This window comes from Fusarium oxysporum, chromosome 7 (assembly GCF_000149955.1).
Source record: "Fusarium oxysporum f. sp. lycopersici 4287 chromosome 7, whole genome shotgun sequence".
Lineage (NCBI taxonomy): Eukaryota > Fungi > Ascomycota > Sordariomycetes > Hypocreales > Nectriaceae > Fusarium > Fusarium oxysporum.
In genome coordinates, this window is record NC_030992.1 from 807,673 (window position 1) to 829,951 (window position 22,279).

At 46.4% G+C, this 22,279-nt stretch overlaps 9 protein-coding genes across 10 annotated transcripts; 5 read left to right on the forward strand and 4 right to left on the reverse strand.

The window, feature by feature from the left end:
* Nucleotides 1–740: 740 nt before the first annotated feature.
* Nucleotides 741–2,927, forward strand: FOXG_04955 (uncharacterized protein; the record flags this gene model as incomplete). The annotated part of the gene is made up of 5 exons (XM_018383015.1): nucleotides 741–1,824; nucleotides 1,876–2,553; nucleotides 2,609–2,639; nucleotides 2,700–2,758; nucleotides 2,812–2,927. The coding sequence occupies 3 exons, from the start codon at nucleotides 741–743 to the stop codon at nucleotides 2,617–2,619; spliced, it is 1,773 nt and encodes a 590-aa protein (XP_018239863.1). The 3' UTR covers nucleotides 2,620–2,639; nucleotides 2,700–2,758; nucleotides 2,812–2,927.
* A 465-nt stretch (nucleotides 2,928–3,392) lies between these two features.
* Nucleotides 3,393–3,984, forward strand: FOXG_18949 (uncharacterized protein; the record flags this gene model as incomplete). Its single annotated transcript, XM_018399099.1, has 2 exons — nucleotides 3,393–3,485; nucleotides 3,565–3,984. The coding sequence occupies 2 exons, from the start codon at nucleotides 3,393–3,395 to the stop codon at nucleotides 3,982–3,984; spliced, it is 513 nt and encodes a 170-aa protein (XP_018239864.1).
* Nucleotides 3,985–5,533: 1,549 nt separating this feature from the next.
* On the reverse strand, nucleotides 5,534–8,058 carry FOXG_18950 (uncharacterized protein; the record flags this gene model as incomplete). The annotated part of the gene is made up of 4 exons (XM_018399100.1): nucleotides 5,534–6,253; nucleotides 7,493–7,758; nucleotides 7,893–7,959; nucleotides 8,020–8,058. The coding sequence occupies 4 exons, from the start codon at nucleotides 8,056–8,058 to the stop codon at nucleotides 5,534–5,536; spliced, it is 1,092 nt and encodes a 363-aa protein (XP_018239865.1).
* A 276-nt stretch (nucleotides 8,059–8,334) lies between these two features.
* FOXG_04956 (uncharacterized protein) lies at nucleotides 8,335–9,424 on the forward strand. Its single transcript, XM_018383016.1, has one exon. It carries the CDS (start codon nucleotides 8,463–8,465, stop codon nucleotides 9,327–9,329), a length of 867 nt encoding a protein of 288 aa, XP_018239866.1. The 5' UTR covers nucleotides 8,335–8,462; the 3' UTR covers nucleotides 9,330–9,424.
* Nucleotides 8,358–12,114, reverse strand: FOXG_18951 (uncharacterized protein). Its single transcript, XM_018399101.1, has 5 exons — nucleotides 11,900–12,114; nucleotides 11,676–11,850; nucleotides 11,345–11,622; nucleotides 10,824–11,295; nucleotides 8,358–10,766 (listed from the first exon to the last, which is right to left on the reverse strand). Exons 1-5 carry the CDS (start codon nucleotides 11,937–11,939, stop codon nucleotides 10,241–10,243), a joined length of 1,491 nt encoding a protein of 496 aa, XP_018239867.1. The 5' UTR covers nucleotides 11,940–12,114; the 3' UTR covers nucleotides 8,358–10,240.
* On the forward strand, nucleotides 9,475–10,209 carry FOXG_04957 (uncharacterized protein). The gene is made up of 2 exons (XM_018383017.1): nucleotides 9,475–9,901; nucleotides 9,947–10,209. The coding sequence occupies exons 1-2, from the start codon at nucleotides 9,618–9,620 to the stop codon at nucleotides 9,999–10,001; spliced, it is 339 nt and encodes a 112-aa protein (XP_018239868.1). The 5' UTR covers nucleotides 9,475–9,617; the 3' UTR covers nucleotides 10,002–10,209.
* Nucleotides 12,115–12,602: 488 nt separating the features above from the next.
* On the reverse strand, nucleotides 12,603–16,207 carry FOXG_04959 (uncharacterized protein; the record flags this gene model as incomplete). 2 transcript variants are annotated; one of them, XM_018383018.1, is made up of 10 exons in its annotated part: nucleotides 12,603–12,763; nucleotides 12,810–12,960; nucleotides 13,010–13,195; nucleotides 13,239–14,139; nucleotides 14,197–14,393; nucleotides 14,442–14,475; nucleotides 14,526–14,857; nucleotides 14,911–15,527; nucleotides 15,588–15,912; nucleotides 15,963–16,207. In XM_018383018.1, 10 exons carry the CDS (start codon nucleotides 16,205–16,207, stop codon nucleotides 12,695–12,697), a joined length of 3,057 nt encoding a protein of 1,018 aa, XP_018239869.1. The 2 variants fall into 2 exon arrangements, with proteins under 2 accessions (XP_018239869.1, XP_018239870.1); XM_018383019.1 differs by lacking the exons at nucleotides 12,603–12,763; nucleotides 12,810–12,960 and having other exon boundaries at nucleotides 13,133–14,139.
* Nucleotides 16,208–16,734: 527 nt separating this feature from the next.
* Nucleotides 16,735–19,973, forward strand: FOXG_18952 (uncharacterized protein; the record flags this gene model as incomplete). The annotated part of the gene is made up of 8 exons (XM_018399102.1): nucleotides 16,735–17,010; nucleotides 17,061–17,259; nucleotides 17,309–17,425; nucleotides 17,474–17,764; nucleotides 17,810–18,445; nucleotides 18,502–18,613; nucleotides 18,659–18,937; nucleotides 19,001–19,973. The coding sequence occupies 8 exons, from the start codon at nucleotides 16,735–16,737 to the stop codon at nucleotides 19,971–19,973; spliced, it is 2,883 nt and encodes a 960-aa protein (XP_018239871.1).
* A 331-nt stretch (nucleotides 19,974–20,304) lies between these two features.
* On the reverse strand, nucleotides 20,305–21,525 carry FOXG_04961 (uncharacterized protein; the record flags this gene model as incomplete). Its single annotated transcript, XM_018383020.1, has 1 exon — nucleotides 20,305–21,525. The coding sequence occupies one exon, from the start codon at nucleotides 21,523–21,525 to the stop codon at nucleotides 20,305–20,307; it is 1,221 nt and encodes a 406-aa protein (XP_018239872.1).
* Between the last annotated feature and the right edge of the window lie 754 nt (nucleotides 21,526–22,279).

The following is a 22,279-nucleotide window of genomic DNA, read 5'->3' on the forward strand; positions in this document are numbered from 1 at the left end:
CCATTGAGCCGCATCGCATAATGCCCGAGGACCAGGGCATAAGATATACATTTCTAGGACCAATGTTCTCCGGAGTTGCTACGGGTGCTTCATCCCACCGCTCTCAGGTTCGCCCAGTTCGCCTGTCAGCATTGCCTCAAGGACCACCAATCCTAATCTGACCGCCCGCATATTGCACTATTCGATTGGCCACCCATCAAGCCTCGTTGGGTATCAACACATAATCACAATTACAATTGTAATTGTTAGTTGAGCCTCAAAGTCCCAGACGGTAGAGAGCTCCCCGCTACCGTATGTCACCCCCATCTCGTATCGACCTCTGAACATCTCTCTTTGATCCTCATCCAGCTTCTAGAAACCAAATATGCGTCCATATCATGGTATGGGGGCTTCCAAGTAATGAGAAACCCTCTTTCAAGGATAAACTTGCGCTAAAGTTCAAGACTCTTTTTGGGAAGGGCTTTCGGAAGAAGAAAAGTTGCGAGACAATTCAACCTCTGCAAGATACCACAAACAGCCGTCGAACGCCCTTTTCCCAGAGCCTGAGACCATCACACCGAAGACTTGCGATTCAAGCATTCTTATCATCTCAGCCGACACAATCACAATATTTTGAAGAGAGAGAAGCAGCACCTCAGGTATTTCAGCCATCCTCATATCACACTGGCATACCACCCACTGCACATTCTCCGCGCGATCAGACAAACACAGACGTCAAGACACTGCCTCACAGTCGCAATATGATCTTTTATGACCTTCCGGTCCACTCGACGACCTGCTCAGCAGAAGCGTTCCAAAAAAGGTTTCGATACGTCACAAATGAATTGAGGAAGGTTGTCGCTGAACATAACGAACTTCGTATGTGCGGTCGACATATCAACTACAGTTGCCACATGATTGGCGACTCGAAGGATTCGGCTTTGCCCTCTATACTTATCGAGTGTCGAAAAAGAGATCTAAAGTTGTTGAGAGAGCTCTTTAACAAGCACGCCGCGCGACTCTGTTGTCGCAAGGACTCGACTTGGCCTACACTGGTACATCACGATCTTCCATCATCGAGACCTTCATTCCAACTTATCTATTTGTCGCACGCATTCCACCCTACAATGCAACACGCTGCAAATAACTCAGTGGTAGTCAGAAACTCATCCAGCGATACACTCTGCGGTTCTCTGGTCCAGTATGAGGGCCGTATAGCCACCATCGGCCTGACAATTATCGTCGATGGCATAAGTCACATGATGACTGTCAACCATCTCTTCAATAACAATTTGGGAGATGAGAACTCGCTTTTCACTGCTGATGATGAGCCGGTTCATCGTAGCAGCTCAAGCGAGAAGTCAACAAGTGCGTGTCACGACACTTGTGTCATTCCACCAAATCCCGATCTACATCAAGAAAAACAGAATTTGGACATTGATTATAGCAGCATGCATGAGAGTGTTGTAGAAGAGAGTCTCAATGCGTCATACACGAAAGAATGCCCGCAATCTCGTCTTGCCGAGTGCCGGGCGGGCCAACCCATTCCTCTCCCACATACATTGGATCCCCCAGCACCATACCTGGACTGGGCATTCGTTGAGTTGAACGACTCTTCAGCGAGCTTCCAACTACCTAACATTATCACCCTAGACTCTATGTCGAGCCCCGTACTCCTTCGCCAAGTGTCGAAACAACCGCTGTCTCATACCACGTCGGTGTACATGATTTCGGGGATAAATGGCACAAGAAAAGGCTGCCTATTCAGTGGTCTCAGTGAACTTGGTCCACTACAAGGTCGAAGCCCATGTAGAGCCTGGAAAATGATACTAGATTCTGATCAAGGTAAGAAATGTGTCTGGGTCTTGCTCAATTATGACTAAATTGATATGTTAGATCTCGAGCCAGGAGAGTGCGGCTCAATCGTTGTTGACCAGACTACGTTCGACATATATGGCCATGTTATCGGATCCAACATTATTGGTGATGTTTTCGTTGTTCCACTTTCAGACACTATGGAACAAATCCGAGTTGCTTTTAATGCAACCACTGTGACCCTACCCTCACAGAACCTCATCCTGCCACTTTGCAACATATCTGAAGATACCATGACTACCCAGGCAAGGCTTTCTACTATCCAATCACAACCAACCACCGCATACACTCGTCTTCACCCTGGTTCCGCAAAATGCTCTCTAGGATCTTCCTCAATCGCACAGACATGGAAGCGTCCGGAAGATCCGAGAAGCCACAGCGGCCAATTCCTTAAGTTTCAAAGACTTTTTCATCCAGACAAGGAGGGCACTTCGTACCTGCAAACATTGAATGAAGCGGGACTGCTGGATCACGAAGCGGAAGTTCCAACCCTTCTGCTTTGCTATCCGGACACAAAGTTTACAGAACGAAGCATGAAGCGTATACAAGACTTTTGCCGTGGTGCTTCATTCGCTCTGGACAAGTTCGTATCTCACCCACTTAGCTCAGGCCCATACGCCAGCTCAGATACCAGCATTAAGCCAACAGCCATGGATTCAAGCATAGAAATCCCGTATTTTGCGGTTGTCACTGATGTAGGTTGGTGCGATAATACGCTTTGCTATACCAGTCGACACAAACCACTTGCATCAAGCCTCAGGCTAAATGAGATGCTGAAAGAAAAGGTATGTACTCAGGAGTCTTTTATCAACACGGAGAGAGGATTTGTGACTTATTCTTTCTAGCGATTTCATCCCATAGACCCAGGCCCAGGCCCGGCCTTGATAAGGCAACTCAGACGAATGTAGGCAACGAATAGACATCGTAACGTGTCACTGAGCTGATAGCTTAAAATAGTTACATCCATAACCCAGATGGGGCTAGTATCCTGGCTCTCATGAGGACCATGTCCTGCCGCCAAGTAGCCATCCTCCGTCCGATAATCATGTCCTACGTCACGACAAACATCGACCCGTACATACAGATCAATGAGACCGTAAGTTAATATAGCATTAAAATCATAGAACACTTTAACCAACAACTTGATATTATAGCAATGGTGGGGATCATGCCAGCATCATCTCAGGTTTCAATTTCCCTTCTTTACACTCGTTCCTAAAGGCTATAATGATCCCCGAACCATGTCCAAGACGGGAGAGCCATTCAGAACTCGATTGAGTCTTTCCTTTCTGACTCAATGTCCCGTGGGGACGCTGTTTCGCGAACATAGCCAAGCCAGTCTCTGTGAATCAGTAATCTCATTTGGGATCGCTGTACATAGTATTGATTACTGGGACGTATACTGCTTTGAAGACGGTAACGCTAGTATATCGATTTTTGGATTTGACTTCGAAGATGACGAATCTGGCTTCGATAATGATTTACAAATATCTGAAGAAATGCTCAGACACTCCCCCCGAACCTTTTTCCTGCACACAATGAGTGTAAGTCTTGATCGGGCGCTGGACCAGCACACCGAGATCTTGGAAGTCTTCCAGGACTTTATCAAGGGGCAAGTGCGTTACTTATCGGTAAGTCTTTTCTCTGGCAAAGTCATAATAGTATGAAATAGTATAAACAGGACTTGGCTAAGTACTAACTATCCTCCAGAAGAGTGCTAAACAACCGCATGGATTCGCACACAACAGTCGTCAGCTAAAAGAAGCCCTCCGTCAAGTGCTCCATTCGATAACAGTCCTGACACGTAATGTTCATGAATTCTTATCAAATGATCCCAGAAAGGACCTTGAGGATGTCCCTCACGGCGGTGATTTTGCCGATGGGAGTAAGCCAAATGACATGGAAACACTCCTACGTCGCATAAATACGTTATGCGGCCGGTTGCGGGGCATTCAGCTCGCCTACCAACAACTGGAAGCTAAAGTGACCTCCGTCAGTGGTGAGCAGGAAGATCTAGCGAGGAGGCCTCGTGATAAGTATATCACACAGATCACGATTGCAGCGTTTACCCTAGGAATTCTCAACCTTATAGCCCAGATTTTTGCAGCCTATGGTTCTAATAGCAACTGAGTAACGTCCTACTGTTGATGGATAGATTCATTGAATTGATGGAATTATATGCTCAATCTTACTTGGCTTGCACCACGTAGACTTGCTTGTTGTTTTCATCGTCATGTCTCCGTTATCATGAACACTTATCCTTGTGCAACCTTAACCAGTTGATCGGAGTCTGATACCGAGCCTCGAGCTACCCACCGTCCATGCCGCCATTTTACAGCAATCTCAGCCTGTGAAACACGAACTAAATGCGACAACTTCAAGTTTTGATAATTTTTATAGGCCTTATTCTTCTATCATCTATGTAACATAGGCTTCTGTTTTTTTTGGCTAGCGGTATAACGGTCTGACCATCACATCAGGTATAATGAGACGAAACCCAAGCGACACGTGACCTGTCACGATTGCCGCTTTTGTGGCCTTTTCGCTTGTTGGTTTCCCTCACCGCACATGTTTTCCTCCCCTTATTTCTTACAAGCTCCTGTTTATTTCCTTTCCTATGGCGTTACCTGCTGCTGATCCTCAAGAGCATCCTGCATGGATATATAATCCTTCTGCCGATATTCAAGAGTATCCTGACTGGACACATGACCCCGAAGTACGAACGCCACGGTTCGATGGAGGCCCTCGATGTCGCCGCAGTATCTTTGTCAGGTTAAAGCAGGCGTTAACGCACGGCGGCAATAGACTACACTAACGGGGTTTCGCCATCATACGTACTGCTTATGGCCCGGAATCAGAAGAACAGTTCCAGCACGCCTTGACTCTTATTGGTCGCATAGCTCAAGTTTGGTCTGATGATGAGATTACTAGCTGTAAGACGCTGATGGCATATTTGAAGGAAAATGATATAGAGCGGCTTGGCCATATCTCTATGGAAGTCGACACATGACCAAATCACGAATTTACACGCCGCTACCAGAATGATATTCAGAAGATAAACAGCAGCTTGATGATGTTTCAGTAGCTACAGTGCGTAGGTACTTTAATGACTGGATTGCATCCAAAAATGGCACTTCAGTCGCTGACGATGTACGCTTTACTACATACATTATGCTAGACACCGAGACCCTGCTTCAACTTGCCGAGGCGCCTCAAGATCTCGAGCTTGACTCAAATTCGAGCGAATTCTTCAGATCGCAGTATTAGGTGAAGATGGTGGACGCAGAATCTGCAGGCGAAGAGGCCTTCGACGCTCTTCTCTATGGCATGGATAGTCTCGCAGCATATTGGTTTCACAAGAATAACTCGCGAAGATTGGTTGTCCATAGAAAGAACCGCGAGAATCCGGGAGTTCTATACCATGGCTTTGCACCTCATGAGAAAGCAATACAAGATGCGTTCAAGGCACATATGAAGCAGGGGGCAGATATTAGAAGCGATCAAACAAAGAACTGATTTACAGTTAAGAAGATTCGCGATTTGTATGTAGTCATCACGAGCCACGGCAGTAAAAAGGCTCTTACTGCAGCTACAATATTATATTATGCCTAATCGCTATCTACAGGAGTCATCGTCAGAAACAAATTCGAAGCCACGACTGCCTGAGGTGCAGACGATGTTAAGCCACCTTACTAGGCTCCCTCGTATCGTAAGTAAAGTAATATGTCGCTGTTACTTCAGTCCTGACTGGAAATGGGGCCTTCCAGTCATAATTAGGCCTTACACAGTATGCATTACCAACAGCGAGATTATCTGAACATTTCTGGGCGTCACCCAGATCGGTATTAACCTCGAGTAATAGGTCAATATGGATTCCTGCTGCTGCACAAATACGAGCGCACGAGTCTGCCTTGTCTGCAACGTGCCACCCACCGCAACGCTCTGTCGTCCCTTTAGGGACCTTGGCACCCTTTGGGGGGGCTATCTTATTGTAGGTGTATGGGTCTTGTACTTGGGGCGTGGTCGTACCGGTGCCGTTAGTGGAACTGTTGTACTGCCCGAACTGGGGACCGAAGCATAGAACTGTGCCATAGACAAAGGTGAAGGACTGGAGATCGACACAGTCGAAGCCAACCCCGGGATTGTAGAGCTGGACATCTCCAAATTGGAGTTGATTTGTCCTGTTGTACTCGATACTGAAGCAATTTTCGTCAGGCCGAAGGATGTAGGTGCGAGGGCATGTTGGGGGGATACACAATTTCGTCCCAGTATCAATAGTTGTGCCGACGTTGCAGTTGGACAAGCGGTATTGATTGGCATTGAAGAGTGCCGCTGAGGAAACACTGTGCTTCAGCGCTACTGAGTTACACGTTTCCTTTGCATCACTAGTTGTGTACCACTCGTCAGTGTCGCAGTCGAGCGAATTTAAGTGGGGATGGTGGCTAGAATGGCCAAAGACAAAAGAGCAGAGAACGAAAAGGCCCCAGACAATGCGGTTTATGCACAAATTCATGGTAGAAAGATGAGAGACTGGGACAGTAGAGCAAGTATGGTTGCAACTCAACTCAGCTGGTGCGATGGCAGAGAACTCAAGCAATATCTGGACGGCTGCTTAGTGAAAAGCCGGATGCCTTGGCTGCAACCGAGAGACAAAGAGCTTGAGCAGTAATTTCGTTTCGGTAATGCTCGTACGTAAGAAGATTGGAAGAACCTTGAAAAAATGAAGAGACTCAACTACGGACTCGGTTTCCTGGGACTCGATATCGTTCGAAAGCAGCAAAGGCGGACAACCAGTCGACTTGTACAAGATGCTTGAATTTTCTGGAGAAAACTCGGATCAAGTCTCCCGTCTAAAGCAACGTTTTGATTAAAAAGTCATGAAACCAAACATCAGCCGCGGCAAAAAGTTAATGTGAGTGGAGCGTTAATTTCAACGACTCATGGAACCAACAGCTCAACCAGGATGAACCAACAACACAGGTGGGTCGAAAAATCATATTAATGCCTGGATGCAATCGAGTATGTTGTAGTCGGGAGGGCTAATATGTTGCAAGAAATACGTAAAGCTCTATATAAATTTGGCAAAGATTTAATTAGTTCTTGCTGTGATATGCCCTATAGACACCCTAACCCTAAGATAAACTATTCCGATCATTTTGCGATAAGAGACATTCCATCTCGATATATCCGCTACTGAGCAGCGATCACCTACACCGGCAGTTTTTACACCGAACTCTGGAACAAACGCCATCACATAGCGGCAGGGGTCTGGCTACCAATCGCTGTGTCATCTGTCTGGGTGACATAGCAGAGCTGTGCAAAGCGCAGCCCTGCCAGTATACTAACTTCGATTTTCTGTCTTGCTACATGGTTATAAAAGTATCCTATATATCTGTTATATAAACCTCAAATTATCCAAGTCTTATACGAGGATGGTTAGTATAAAAAGGTATATAAGACCCCGGTGCTCTCCAGTAGCCAGGACAGTACTGACTCGGACTCCAGACAACGGGTACCGCCGTTAGTCGATGATGAGATCACTCGGAGACGACGCTTAATTTGTCAGAATACCCTCTATACTCTGCATGTCGGTCTTACTGGCCGAAAGGTCCCCAGATCACGATACAACAACTTTTACCACAGAATTTCTCAAACGATCCGGTGCTTGAATCTTGACGAGTTGCGAGTTTTTGAGGTTCTCTACACTAACTTTAGTAGCCCATCTAACAGTCAATAGCCGAGGTCTACTACTGCCGAATGTCTGCACGAAGAAATCATTGCGGTTCTCAAATCGATAGATACACAAGAGAGCTCTGGCAAAGCTGAGAATTTGATTGGGGGGTTTCTTAGGCGTGACAATACTCGACTTCTCTTCCATAAGCTGAGGGCCTGGCTCAGAAGTGGCTTTGATTCGTTAGCTGAATGGGATCGTGCGGTCCAATTTCCTGAGAGGCATGTTTGATAAGATTATCCATTGGTAGGAACACCTAGATCTTGGTTTACCACCTAGGAAATAGACGAAAAAACATTTTACTAACCTTTGCACAGCGTCTTCCATATATCGAGATAGAGCAATGTTATAGAAACTATTTCTTTCTCCAAGTCCTACCGATCATCTCGTTAGTACTAACCTTTCTATGTAGTCTTGGAAGTTGGGCTGCTTACTATCACAAGCTGCCGAGACATGTCAAAGTAGAAAACCATTATTATTGATGGGATTCAGTGATGACTGATAATCCGATTACTACAGAGTGCCGAAAAATGAATCATCTGACGTAACGTTGAGGTGCCCATGTTTGTGGTATTCCTAAATAGGCATAGAGGATCCACGTTACGTACGGTTCATGTTAGTAACTCTGGCTGCGATAAGATTAGTGATTGAATTATGTGTAAAGAAAAAATTCCCACTGGTCAATACTATTAGAAATAGTTCATTCATTCTATTTTGATGGGTACTGAAGCGGGGAAATCTGGCGTTGAGTTTCTGGGCCTACATGTAGGCTGAAGAATCGGACAATCGCTCACCGAGATATATCAACTTCAACAGGCCCCTCTCAGGTGTGCTCGGTCTGCTACGATAGTTTCTGCATCACCTTTGATTTATCATAATGCCTTCCAAAACAGTCGACACATCAAATGAGTGGTCCGACTCGGCAGATATCGTCTCAAGATTCTTAGCCTTACAGCAGGTATATAGCGCCAAAGAACTAGACTCATATCTCCAGTCACTGCAACGCATCAAAGAGCACGAATCAGATTCCGAGAATCAATCAACTGATGTCATCGTTCTTTGCGCATCAGCGATCCTGGCTATTCCCGAGGCCGTTTTTGAGTGGGCGGTGCAGCAGCAGAGCCAAGATGAGGAACGGGAAATAAACACAGTACTGGTGCTATGTGGAGGCATCGGGCCTTGTACATCATTCGTTTACGACGCTATCAGAGCGAGCAAGAAATACTGCACGATATTTGATACGATAAATGGCAAGCCTGAAGGCGAGGTGTTGAAAGTCATGGCGGGACGCTTCTACAAGCTCAAGATCAACGAGACTGGGAGCCAAGATCATGGCTTTCGGATTCTGGTCACCGACCGTTCAAACAACTGTGGAGCAGATGCATCAGAGGCACAAAAAGTTTTAGAAGAGAGCGGTATTCACTCTCCAAGATCTATGGTTATTGTGCAGGATCCAGCCATGAGCAGCCGCACAGTGTCTTCATTTGAAAAAGTCTACGAGAGCAATACGGTCCAGATTACTTGCTGGCCACGGCTGAAACAACCAAGAGAGGTTCAACAAGAAAAGGCGCTGCCCGAGAAAGATGCCCGAAGGGAACTTTGGTCTATGGATCGCTTTCTGGACAGGATCATGGGCGAACAGAATGGAGTTATCAAAGCCAAGTCACCAATCCGTATCCCAAACGAGGTGGAAAATGCGTGGTCAGCTATAATGGATGAAAGCAGCTCGAAAGTCTTTTCATAGAAAATAATATCATAATTCTCATTCTATCTTCGGGTGTGATATTGAGAATGTCTGATATTGACCGGCAACGATTCCGGTTCTGACGTCAATATTCCATATAATATATCGCATCGGCGTTGTCCGAGATGCAGATATCAGATCAGGCTGCGAGATTATTTTCCTTTTCACAACATCACATGATGCACATCATCCTCAACCCAACCCCACTGATTGGTCCCTCACCAGACATTCTCGAACCATCACCAGAAGCAAATCTACTTTCCCGGTCCCGGATCTTCTCGCAACACCATGGCATCACTACGCCGTTTCAGCCTCGTCTTCTACGTCCCACCCGCCAACGCCTCCGCTTGCAAAGCCGCTATCTTCAAAGCCGGTGCGGGCCGCTATCCCGGTCCTGGCGGGTACACTGAGTGCGCCTGGCAGACGTCCGGGATTGGACAGTTCAGACCGGGAGATGCGGCGAATCCGGCTATTGGGAAGGTTGGGGAGTTGGAGGAGACGCCGGAGGTTAGGGTTGAGACGTTGATTGTTGGGGAGGAGACAGTACGGAAGGCTGTTGCGGCATTGAAAGAGTGAGTTTCCGTTGTTCGCAAGGTAAACTATGACTGATTTTATAGGGCGCATCCGTATGAAGAATGTCCGTATCAGGTTTATCGAGTGGAGGACTTTTGATGAAGATATTAGTGGTTTGGTGGGAATCGACCAGTTATGTGAGCTTCGGTTCTACAACACATAAAATTCGGTCATTCGAGGCGATTCACACAGTCATTGATAATTACAAGCATTCACTTTTGGCATCTTAGCAACTATAATTCAAATTAGATCAGACTGAGGAAACCGAAATTAGGGTATTATCAAAAACTAAATCTTCCAATCGCCATTTTTCGTGATCTTGACCTGAAGTTCCAACATCATGCAACAAGAACCTTTGTCTGCGGTAAGAGAGTCGTCCATCTCTCCCCAGGCTTTCTACTCCACATCCTCTTCAACGCCTCAATACCCTTCAACAAATTTCCAAACCCACTTCTCGCATGATGTCTTCGCAAAATATTCTCAAAATATACCTTATGCTCTTCAAGCTGCGCATCCGACGCTGCCACAAATGTCGTCCAGATCAACATGTGTGCCACGGGGGAAGTTTCTGGAAATTGTTCGAGTGCTTCGATGAAGCGCTGCACGCGTGCTACCGAGTCGGGGTTGGTGGGTATGGGATCAAGGTCGAAGAAGTTGGAGGTATGGTCGGAGAGGACTTGTTGAAGATATATATCTCGAGCTTGGTAGACGAGACTTGCGACTTGGGAGAAGAGTGGTGTGTGTTCTGGGTAGAGTTGGAGGCAGTGGTTGAGACAGCCGAAGAGTTGGTCGGTTCGAGCTTGGGAAGAGATCATCTGCAGACCTGTTTCTTCACCAAGATGCGGAGCAGCATATACTCGGATCCTGCTCTTCTGTTAGAATGTCTGTCACTCTGTTTGGGGTTAAGTTGTGTGTACTTACTTGTGAAGCTCACGCATGATAAAGCCAGCCAAGATACCCGTACCAAGCCCCTCCTTCCCGCCGATAGCGTCCAGCGCTGACTCAAGCATTCGCAGGAGAACAGGAAAGTCTGAGCCTCCAGTGACGAGCACAGATGTCATTAGTAGCAAAAGGCTGATTAGCACAGAGTGCTGTGTTGTTTGATTATTGCATATGAGCTCTTGGCGTTGTCGTAGACCTTGAAGCGTTCGACCCAGAAGTTGATATGGATCGGGAACGTAAGTGTCATATGTGTTGGTTCCGAAAGCAGAGTAATGCTTCTGGTTCTTCTTGCAATTATTATCGAGCTTATTGATGTGGAAGTGAAAGGCTGAGACGGTGAGGACGGCATCCATGACGAGCTCGTCTTGCTGAGCGAGCGGAAGAAGGAGGTGGCGCCAGTCGTTGTGAAAGCCGTCTATGGCTACCATCTCCGTTGATATGCATCGCGAGACTAACAGGTGTAAGTACCTAAAGGAAACAAGGGAAGGCCGGATACTTACAAGTCATGAAAAGATTCCTCTTCCACGCTGGCATGTTCTCTGGAACTCCTTGCAAGAAAAGGGTCATGAAGACTTCGCGATCCTCAATTGCCTGAGAATTCGCTAACACGAGGTCATAGATCTCAGGGTCTGATGAGATGAACTCAATATCATCATCTTGCATTTCGTTATTGTCGTCATCATGAGTATCCGTGCTTCCCGGGTTTGTATCTGCGGCCGAACTTGATGCCGATGATGTTGATGCGTCCTTGTCAGCTGAAGAGACTTTCCATTCATTCCTGTGATGAAATCAGTATCCCGATTGAATACATGGAGATGATATTGCGCATACTCTTCATAAACCCTGTCGATAGTCTTGCCAGCCCACTTCCCTCTCGCGGCAACACCCTTGTTGAACCGATGTCGAATACCCAGGCCACTGCAACTCAGGCCTCTGGAAGTACACTTATTACAACTTGGTTCATTCCTATCACAATGAATACGTCGTTTAGAGCACTCATGACAACCTATTCCCACGTCAAAACCCGTGCCAAGCAAAAATGAGGTTGTACTGACCCTTCGTCTTTGGTACATATGCACGTTTCTTTGGCGGCATTGCAGCCGTCGGATGGAGCCGAAGTGAGCTAAGCTGATCGACACTCGGCGCGCACGAAACTCGGTATCTTCAGGGGAGATAACAGCTGGTACCTGCGTGGCTGGGGAAGATTAAAGGGAAAATTCCTCTGCCTTTAGAATTTTGCAAGCATCATGTCAAAGAGGACCCGGGAATCTATGGCCGAGGTTGCGGGGAATCTGTTGGAGCTTTGGCTCCGCAAACGCTAGTCAAGGTTGGAGAAGAGGCTAAGCCAGAATAGGATGGTCAAATGAGAGCACTGCTCACCTCCAAAGTATGCTAGACTTACGTGCTTAAAATTCAGCTGCATGGTGTTGGTTGTTAAAATTTCACTGCAATTTTAACACACTCCGGAGCCTCTTAAGACTTGCCTTTGTATGGCAATGTTACTGATACATATATACGATCATGAAAAGTTCCCCTGATTTAGAGTGAAAAATATCTGGAAACCAAAAGTCAGAGATCCCTGTTACAATACCTTTCCATATCAGCCCCCGTTACACCATACGAAGATTCCAAAAGCTCTTACTACTTATACTCGCGAGACCAATCTTGGTAATCTTGATCAATATACTAGCAAGATACATGATATGTTGAAGTGCTAGAATAATGATTCGAAAGATGTAGCTTAAGTGCCACTGTTTTCTTGGAATCTCTTGGGATAAATTCATGCTATCTGGGAGGTGGACCTCTTTCACAGAGTGGCCTCGCGCGTTACATGACAGCATATACGTTATCTAGTAGATTTCTTCTTCAAAACCCAGGGCTGCAATTTGCTTCTTGTACTCCTGTTGCTGTCGTATATCCTGTGCTATTTAGTTATGCTCCACATCTATCAATCGAACATCTTACCTCTTCCACTGTGTTTCTCGTAATATATCTTGTAACTCGAACCTCGCTTTCTTGCCCGAGGCGGATGGCTCGAGAAATCGCCTGGCTCTCGACGCTGGGATTCCATTGTAGTTCTGCGATGAAGATTCGATTTGCGCAAGTCAAGTTCAATCTGCGGTGGTATCAGTCTACCGATACAACTAAAAGGGCAAACAACGTACCCAAATGCTCCGGTTCCTGTTGTCATGATGAGAACAGGCGTCTCATCCTCATTCTCAAACTTGAGGAGCGTGGCTTGCCGTTGAGGCAGGGGGATGTTGCCGTCGAGTTGAAGGTATGGAATCTTAGCCTGCTCCAGGTGTCTTGATACTAAATACAGCGTTCGTGTCCAGCAAGAAAAGATTATACTGTTTGTTGTTAGCGGCAACCTGCGATTTGGGATTAGCATACCTTTTTGTGGTCCAAAGATCCTTCTGCACATCCTCAACCAGAGTCCGTATTTTGGTTGAAAAGCCTTGTTCATTGAAGTAGCTCTCGTGATCATCCTTTGAGGCAGTAGCCTTCCGCCGCTTCCTGGGTCTCTCGCCTGCTGCCATAGTTTGTTCGTCCCTAGGCACTGAAGGTTCTTTATACCATCTTATGCAGATGGGGCACCGTCGTTGAGTCTCGGGTAAGCACATACTTGACTCTTCAATGCACTTCGAACACAGAATATGTGAGCATTCATCGTCAAACATCCTCGTCGTCAAGTCACATCCCAGTACTGGCATTGGCTGCTCACACCCCACGCAGGATATTTCTCCATATTGACCAGCAGTCCCAACTATTGCCTCTCGTTCTTCCAGGAGACTTCTCCGGTGCCACGAGAAGAGTTTCTGATGTGTCCCGTGGTTGCAGACAATTCGCAACTGAAGCCACATCTGGAACATGCCAAACTGGGAGCTCTTTTTGACTTCACCCATTCGATGCTCCATGTTGCGTAGAATGAAAGCCTTTGTTTTGTCATATTGATCGCGCTCTTGTGGACTGAACTCTAAATGTCGGACAAACTGCCGTGTTTTGGGCAAGTTCAAGACCTCTCTAGTTCGGCGTAGACACAATGCTTCGAGGAGCATGACTAGGCGATCCCTTACGAGCTCAGGGTCTTCGAATGAGTTGTCGAATGGTGTTTCTATCCACTTCCTAAACTCGGATGCCTTATCGAATGGCTCGGCGCGAATGAAGCGGAACAGTGAGCCAATGTCGGTGAGCTTATTTTGGATGGGTGTCCCGGAAAGACACCACCGAGAGTTGGCGTGGAGATATTCGCATGCTTGGAAGAACTTTGTGGATGGGCGACGTATGATATGAGCTTCAAGCTTCCCGGTTAGATAGGTGTCTTGACAAGCGCTGCAGATGAGTAACTCACCTTCATCAAGGACTATTCGATACCAACCCAACTTGTACAACGGTGAAGCCTTCCCTTTTCCTATCAGGTATTCAGCAGTAAGCGTATGATATGTTGTCACCACAATATCCGAGTCTTCGATGACAGATAGCTCCTCAAGAGTCTTCGGTCTGCTCTCACCATGGTACCTAACCACTCTGAGACCTCTCTTTAGGTGCCTGTACAGTGTCAGAAATGCCCTCCGAGTGAGGTCTCGCGACACTTACTTCTTAACCTCATTCATCCACTCATCGACCAATACTGAGCTCTATCAGTAGCTGAAACAAGACTGACGATGAGCAGAGACTCACAAGCTGCTGAGACTACAACTAGAGTAGAACGAGAGAATTTGAGAGATCTCCTGCTTTTGTGCTCCGCATTTCTATCCTCCGCCCACTGTTGGCCATTGTCAAGAGTCTTCATGATCAAAGCGAGGATGGAAAGCGACTTTCCCATCCCCATGTCGTCAGCAAGAATACCGCCGCCCCTCTCTTCTGGCCGTATATCCTTACGTCTCTTGGTGATTCTGTGTCGGTATTGGAATTTTCCATTCTCATATTCGATCTCTTCCCAAAGTCTGTACTTTTCGTTGATATGCCCAGACTCTCTCTCGAGCATGAAACCCAGTGCTTCCTTCTGATGTCTATATTGTTATTAGCGCCACAGTCAACTGGTCGTTTAGTTTCGATAGGCCACCTTAAAAGCTGACGCGTCACCTTGTCACCACCTTCAACCATCTCAAGCTCACGGCTGTTCTCAACAGTCTTGTAAACCTCATCCACCATCTTCCGAAGTTGATCTTCCTTGCTCATTTTCTTAGGGACACCATCACTAGGAGCCGGTTGCGTATCTTGGACTTCGCCAGCTCCGGTATCTTGGATGCTAATGTTCAGGAAGTGCGGATTCTCGTAAGCAAAACCATGTCTTCCGTGGCTTGACCTTTGAAGCCACAGCTTTCCATTGGAGAGCCTTTTCCCAATATCCAACGCCTTTGATCGTAGACCATAGATGTTTATGTCGACTTTCACCCTAGCGTCCGCGGGTTTGTTTGCGCGATTTATGACCTCTCTCAGATCGTATCTTAAGGCCAGTGGTTGAATATTGACTGATGTCTCCCCCATTATGAGCAAGAGAGTCTGACCTGCCGCTGAAGGTAGATGACCGAAGTACTTCTGATCACCAGGGAAACAAAGCATGAGTTGCTTCTGGTACTCCTTTGATGTGAAGTATTGATAAGCTGAGACCTCTGCTGCCAGTCTTTCATCTATGGATGACATGTCATCAGGCACTAATTTCACTTCGATGTTGTGAAGCTAAGGCAAATGAGTATTAAGTCTTGACTGAGGAACATCATTGAAGGTGTATGTATTTACCATGCCGTAGTGAACTATGACGTCGTCATCTTCCGGTAATGTTATAGGTGTTGCATTTGACCGACTTGGCACAGAAAGCTCTGGTGTCATAGCTGACCCTTCTCGAGAGCTTTCGGTGGGCAATTGAAGGAATTGGAAGCTTTCTAGTGTAGTAGACATACCCGAGGGGACGTTTTGTTCTTCGTCGGGATGAGATGTCATTTGAATATTGTTCATGTCGAAGTCGATATCAAAATTCATCATTCCAAGTTGTGGATCAACGTCTAGAGCATTGTTTTGAGTATAGTGGTGTTCAGAGACACCATGTTCTGGAAATAAAGGATCACTGTTTTGTATCTTTAGTCATAGGTTGAATTGATACATAAAGCTACATACACTAGAGTATTTGTGAAACTGGACTGGAGGTGGTTGTCAGCTTCAGTAACGTCTCCATTTAGAGCGCACCAAAAGGCTTGCGAGGTCTCATCAACCGATCCATTGATGCCGAGTCCTTGAGCACTAGGAGCATCGCCCATGTAAAGATCTTGGTCTTGCTCCACTCCCAGCCAGTCGTCCAGGGAGTGATACATATCGTGCTTGTCGTCATCTACGGGATTGAGGAGATCCCGCACGTTAGACATACTGTCAATATTTCGAAGTATTCGACTGCGACGGAAACTATTTGATTGTGAACCACGCACTGTTGAAGTATGAGAACTATGATAACTTTGACGGCAAGTTCTTCTTGACACACGGACAATATGAAAATCAGGCTGTGCAAGCCCTTATTCTAATGCAGGAGATCCCTAGAGTCGGTGACCCAACGTCGAATCAGAACCTCTTTTTCAGCCAACTGCAGCTCGCTTGGCCAACAAGGCAGACCAATGTCATCACATATGGTTCGCTCTGCGCTTGTGTTACCCAGTGATTGGATGGTAAGACCTGAAAATGCAACACCGCCATTAAAGGCTTTCAGCAAGGCGAATTTTGAGGCATTATTGGACTTCTGCAGTTAGGTTGCCTCTTTCTTCACACCGCCAGCTGGTCCTGGTGCTGCAAATCCCTCCTCGAGTCACTGACAGCTGCCCTGCCCTTCTCATTAACACAATGGTTTATTGAGCCTCGATCTTAGAGGGATCTATCCAGTGCCATTCAATTGCTCTTCACGATGAACCGGCTTTATGAACTGGCTGACGAATTCAGGAGATCCCTGAAAACCCACCATGAAGAAGAATTCGAAAATACGACTATTGAAGATATGCGAAAGGAGATCCATGATATTCAATTGTTGCGAGACAAAACCAACAACATGATGGATATGAATCGACTGCGGATGTTTCTTGGCGGTATGGAAGAACTCGAGAAAGTCCTCTTGCGCCTTCAGTTTCCTGGCACGACAGGTGTAATGTCAATCGTTTGGGGCTCCGTGAGGTTCTTACTCAGGGTAATCATTGGCCTCTGGTTCATGCACGGGACTCAGCTAAAGGCTTACAGAGTACGAACACTACTGATAGGGCTTTTGACGGAGTGCTCGATGTTTACGGACTTCTTGGAGCCCAGCTCCTGCCCTTGACTCGATTTGAGGAATTCTTCCAAAGGTTTCCGTTTGCCATAGAGTGCATAGTCAATATCTATCATGATATACAGCGATTCCATTCCATAGCATATAGGCTTTTCTCACTTACAACGAAGCGTAAGATATCCTTTGCAGAGACGAATCTCGCTCGGCTGACTTATCCAAGTATGGCAGCGTCTTCAGAGGCCTATCTGGGATGACGCAAGTCACTTATTTTCAAGACTATCCGATTTTCTAGGTTCACACGCTAAGTTCATCAAAGAACACAGTCCTTCTACACAAGGTGAGTTTCCAAGTCACAGTGATTCAACAGAATGATCTAATTCCACAGACTATGATGCCCTTCATGCGGCCTTCCAGCAGTACTCATATGGCCTCAAGTCAGACTGGAAGAACTTCGAGGCCGATGAAAAGGCTCGGAGGCTTGGAAGAAAGTACGAAGTGACTGAATGGATCGCTTCTTCTCCGAAGATGCCAAGGTTGCAAGATGAGTTCCGTGATATGGTGATCTGTCCTAAGAGTGGTCGTTGGCTTTTCCGAAACTACAGCGATATTTCGGAGTGGATGGGCGAGGAAGACCCCCCTCACTCAGCCATATGGCTGCATGGGAACGTCGGATATGGTAACTATTCCCTATAGACCTTTCAGAAGATACTGATGAATCTAGGCAAAACGGTGCTTGCATCCCTGATAGTTGATGAACTGAAATCATCTAAACTCCAGAATACAATGCCCTCATTCCCAGAGGCCAGTAAGACATGTTATTTTTACTGCCAAGAAGACGACATTGAACACAGAAACCATCTTGATATCCTTAAAGGTATACTCCTACAGATGGTAGAGGCCGAAGATTATATAATCCCCTTTTGCTACCAGGAAAAGGTCACAAGTGGAGGCTCCAACCTCATAGATGCAAAGCTGGCTCAAAAGCTCATCAAGACTTTTGTCGAGTTCTCTGTAAGACACTATATTTTGATAGACGGATTGGACGAATGTGAAGGAGCCGAGATCCAACAGACTGCACAGTTCTTCAAGGATCTGGTGTCGACATACGATACGCAAATCAGACTGGGGCATCTGAGAGTCCTTTTCATCGGTCGAGAAACATCTGACACCAAAAAGCATATACCTGGAGACGATTGCATCAGCATAGCACTCAGGCCCGAGGACAACCATGACGATATAAGAGCTTTTGTGCAGAAGAAACTTCCAGACTTTTCAAAATCAAGTCACGGCATTGGTTTCAGTCTATCTGAAGCTGACAAAGCAGACGTCGAAAGGATCATTTGCCATCAAAGCCAAGGTTCATACTGATCAACAGTGCAGTAGTATAACTTCAAGGCTGATATGACTTTGTAGACTCCTTCCTCTACGCACACCTGGCAATTGAATTTCTACTCCAGCAAGATACCAAAGGTGACTTGCTAACCCTACTTAGACAAGGGATACTACCAACGAAGCTTGGAGACATGTAGGTACTCTGATGTTAGCACTTAACTTTAACTTACTGTTCCAGGTACGAAAGATTGCTCGACTCTGTCAAGAAGAGTCTTGTGGCACAGCCAGGAGGTTCTGTGAGGTGGGAGAGATCGAAACTACTATTTGGGTGGCTCATTTGTGCCAAAAGACCACTCAGATGGCATGAGATGCAAGCAATCTTATGCTTTGACCCTATTCAACTCAAAATAGACTTTGAGAATGACATGCTACGACAAGATATGGAGAAATATCTTGGCTCCATCGTGCATGTCCTTGACGGAGGTCATATTCGACTCATCCACTCGACTGCGCGCAGGTCGGTTTTAATCACAACAAAAAGTGGTAATTGCAAGTGGCTTACGTTACCTGGCACTTTTAGATACATCATAGAGAACAAACATATCAGTGAGAAGCAGGTCCAGTGCCAGTTAACTACTATATGTCTCAGATACTTGACCCTCCCATGCTTCACCCGGGACGACAACTACCTATCGCACCAAAGAAGCCAAGATGCCAAACTGGGTTGGTTCTCTTTCCAGGACTATGCGTGCTCTCAGTGGCTTTATCATGTCGACACTTTGATCAGAGACTGTAGTGAAATCTTTGCAGCCGAGAACTCTTCAGACGTTGCAGCGGACTTTGCTTACGCTTTGAAACATTTCGTTAATACTCATCGTGTAGATTTGACCACCACTAAGCATTTTGAGTTGGTTGAAACCCACATAGAGACGTTCATGGACTTGGAACTCTACGAAGACCTTCATTGGCTGTGGAACCACATATACACTCACCAGCGAGGTGATTACACAACAAAAAACACCGTTGGAGTTAAGCAAATCGAGAACGGACTCAAGGATAATAGGACAGAACTGGAACGGTTCCCCTCAAGCCAAAGATCCGGTGACGAGGATACCATCGAGGACTATTATGGTTCGAATCTCTTCAAGTGCAATCGTACACTGTGTCGGTTTTTCTACGTCGGCTATGACAAGAAGAGCGCCCGAGATGATCACGGGAGGCGACACGAGAGACCTTTTCATTGCCCTATGTCCTGCAACGCGGCTCCTCTTGGCTTCATGAGTAACAAGGATAGGGATCGACATATCAATATTTACCATCCAGAACTAAGCGAAGGACCCCCCATATTTGAGACTTTAAGCCGCCGGCAGGCCTCTGGGGGATTCGTTTGCAAGATCTGCAACAAGACCTTCACGAGAAACATCAATCTCAAAAGCCATGAACGGAGTCACTTTGGGGACAGGCCTTTCGCCTGTGCGACTTGCGGAAAGGCTTTTGCTAGGGTGAATGATTGCCGAAGGCATGAGAAGATACACGCAAGGAGAGGATATTGACATAGAGGCGGAGGGACTAAGTTCTGAGTTCTGCGTGGTGATATAAGTTCTCATGCACAGGTCTCGACTGCAAATAATACATCTAGCTCACCACTTAGACATTTATACCACAATTGCTGAGCAATTGCTACAGCGCCTTGGGGAAGTAATAAAACTTCTGGCGTGAAGATAAGGTGCCAAAATTAACTGGTCTAAAGACCTACCTAAGATATACTAAGTTTACCTAAATACTTTCGTCACTTAGGTAAATGGTCCGAAGTTTTCTTGCCACCCCTGGAGCGTAATTGGGCTTGGAAGCACCAGGTAGGTATGACATACTCGAATGGCTGACCTACTTTTCCTTCGGCTCCAAATCAACACTCTGAAACTTGACGCTAGTCCAAACTGTCATATCTTCGAACAGGGCTAAACCGACTCTCCTGTAACTTCCACTAGACGTTTTGAGTATCATTAAAGCCACTCCGGTTTCTTCATGATAGCTGCTGGATTTACCCAGGAGAAGATACTCGCATTCCCCCCCGGCGAATTCTAGATCTGAAGCTGACTCCACAAGATCCAGCATCGTAGACAGCGTCCACCGCTTAGTAAGGTCCATATCGCTGAATTGAAGTATTCTGCAAGACAACCTGACCTTGGCTGCTGTCAAGATCTCGACCTTGGCGTCTTCCACCTCTATCGGATCTTCGTACCGAATTCCGCCATCGACTGAAACCCAGGACCAGCTGGGAGCTCTTTTGAGGTGTCTTTCTCCTACTCTATCGTTATCTGACTTGTACCACGCTAGAAGTTGGATGAACCATCGCTGCCAGTGGCTGTAGATATGCGAGTCTCGCCAAACCTTTTGTAATTCAGTTGTGATACCCGTGACCGCTGGCAGTCTATCTTCAGGATCCTTCAGTTCTCTTCGCGTGTACTGAATAATGATAGTCTTCCAAAGGTAGAGTTTCTCCGAATCATGTGTTCCATAGGACGGCTCACCCTCATCGTCGAAGGAGGCCCACGGTAATGACTCAAGATGCTGCTGATATTCTAAACCCGCATTATTTCCAGTAACACTCTGCAGCTCGGTCTCTTGGCACTGCCAAAGAAGTTGATAGTCTGAGAAAATGAGCATTCGGGACGACAGCATATACTCCTGAAGAGTCCAGCCCCTTTTGTCGAGAGGATGATCAGGCTGATATGGGCTTCCCGACAAATAAACAGTCCCAATACGACCTTCATTCATCGGTATTTCAAACTTATGCTCTGGCAGATACGTAAGACTCTTATCCGGCAGGCTTGCTAAGAATCCTTCACATGCTCTTGTCGCAGTCCCAGCAGCCAACGTGATCGAAGCATTCTTGTACGTTGTCGCCATTTTGGAAATTTCTCTCCTTTTGTCTTCGGGACAGTTTTGGATGATGCACAGTCTATCCACCCAGAGATAAATAAATCCTAGTTCTCTAGTCACGCGAATTGCATCTTGGACAGACTGTTCCAACTCTGCAAGTTTGACCTCTTTCAGTAGATCTTGCTCGTTGTTCAGGCGAAGCTCCGAAAGCCGGCTTTCCATTTTCGGGTTCGGCTTTCCCCAGCAGTAGCTTAAAGCAAGATATGATCCCCGAGTCTCTGTTTGGTTGATCTGTAGCTGTGCAGTCTGGCCGCTCAGTTTTATGACGCGTGTAGGAAGGAAGATATCTCTTGAGTATCGGCACTTTCGATGACCCCGACTTGGTGTACCTGGTCCCAGGCAAGCCTCTATCAGTTTTGTGGCGGATGAATAGACTTCTGGGCTTGAAACGTCCCTGCATAGTGGTCGTCGTGATATCAAGCTGGAGAGGGGATCGCCTAGTAAAGCAGATTAGAAAAGAAAGTATAAAGAGGAAGCCAGATCCCGAACTTTCTTTGACAAATGGATAGAGTGTGATACTTCCCACTGCGCCATCCACACGACCAGTCAAGGCGTTAATATCGGAGTCTTTGCCTCCCGTATTAGGTGTTGAGTTCCAGAAACGTAGGCATTCCCCTTTCTCCCAGTATTGTCTAAATTCATTTAGGGCAAGTTCATAAATTAGATTGCACAGATCACAGCCAGCTCTGGCTGAGCTTATGAGACTCTGGCGGGTTTTATGGGCAAACCCAGGAGAAGAGTTCAGATCTTGCAGCCCTTGTTGGGAAAACAAATGTGTACAGGCAGCGCATCGACGTATGAGTTCTTGCACCTGCGCTCTTTCAAGTGGTAGTATGGCGACGGGGCCGTTATCGCCAGAGCTCCCCATTTCTAGCCCAGATTCTATGTGTCTGATAACGCTTATGTAGAGTTCAAA

Coding starts and splice junctions, on each gene's coding strand:
- FOXG_04956 (XM_018383016.1), top strand. CDS start 8,463: ATGCCTTCCAAAACAGTCGACACATCAAATGAGTGGTCCGACTCGGCA.
- FOXG_04957 (XM_018383017.1), top strand. CDS start 9,618: ATGGCATCACTACGCCGTTTCAGCCTCGTCTTCTACGTCCCACCCGCC. Junction 9,902..9,946: donor GCTGTTGCGGCATTGAAAGA/GTGAGTTTCCGT, acceptor CTGATTTTATAG/GGCGCATCCGTATGAAGAAT.
- FOXG_18951 (XM_018399101.1), bottom strand. CDS start 11,939: ATGCCGCCAAAGAAACGTGCATATGTACCAAAGACGAAGG. Junction 11,851..11,899: donor ATATGTACCAAAGACGAAGG/GTCAGTACAACC, acceptor ACGTGGGAATAG/GTTGTCATGAGTGCTCTAAA. Junction 11,296..11,344: donor GAGGAATCTTTTCATGACTT/GTAAGTATCCGG, acceptor TACACCTGTTAG/TCTCGCGATGCATATCAACG.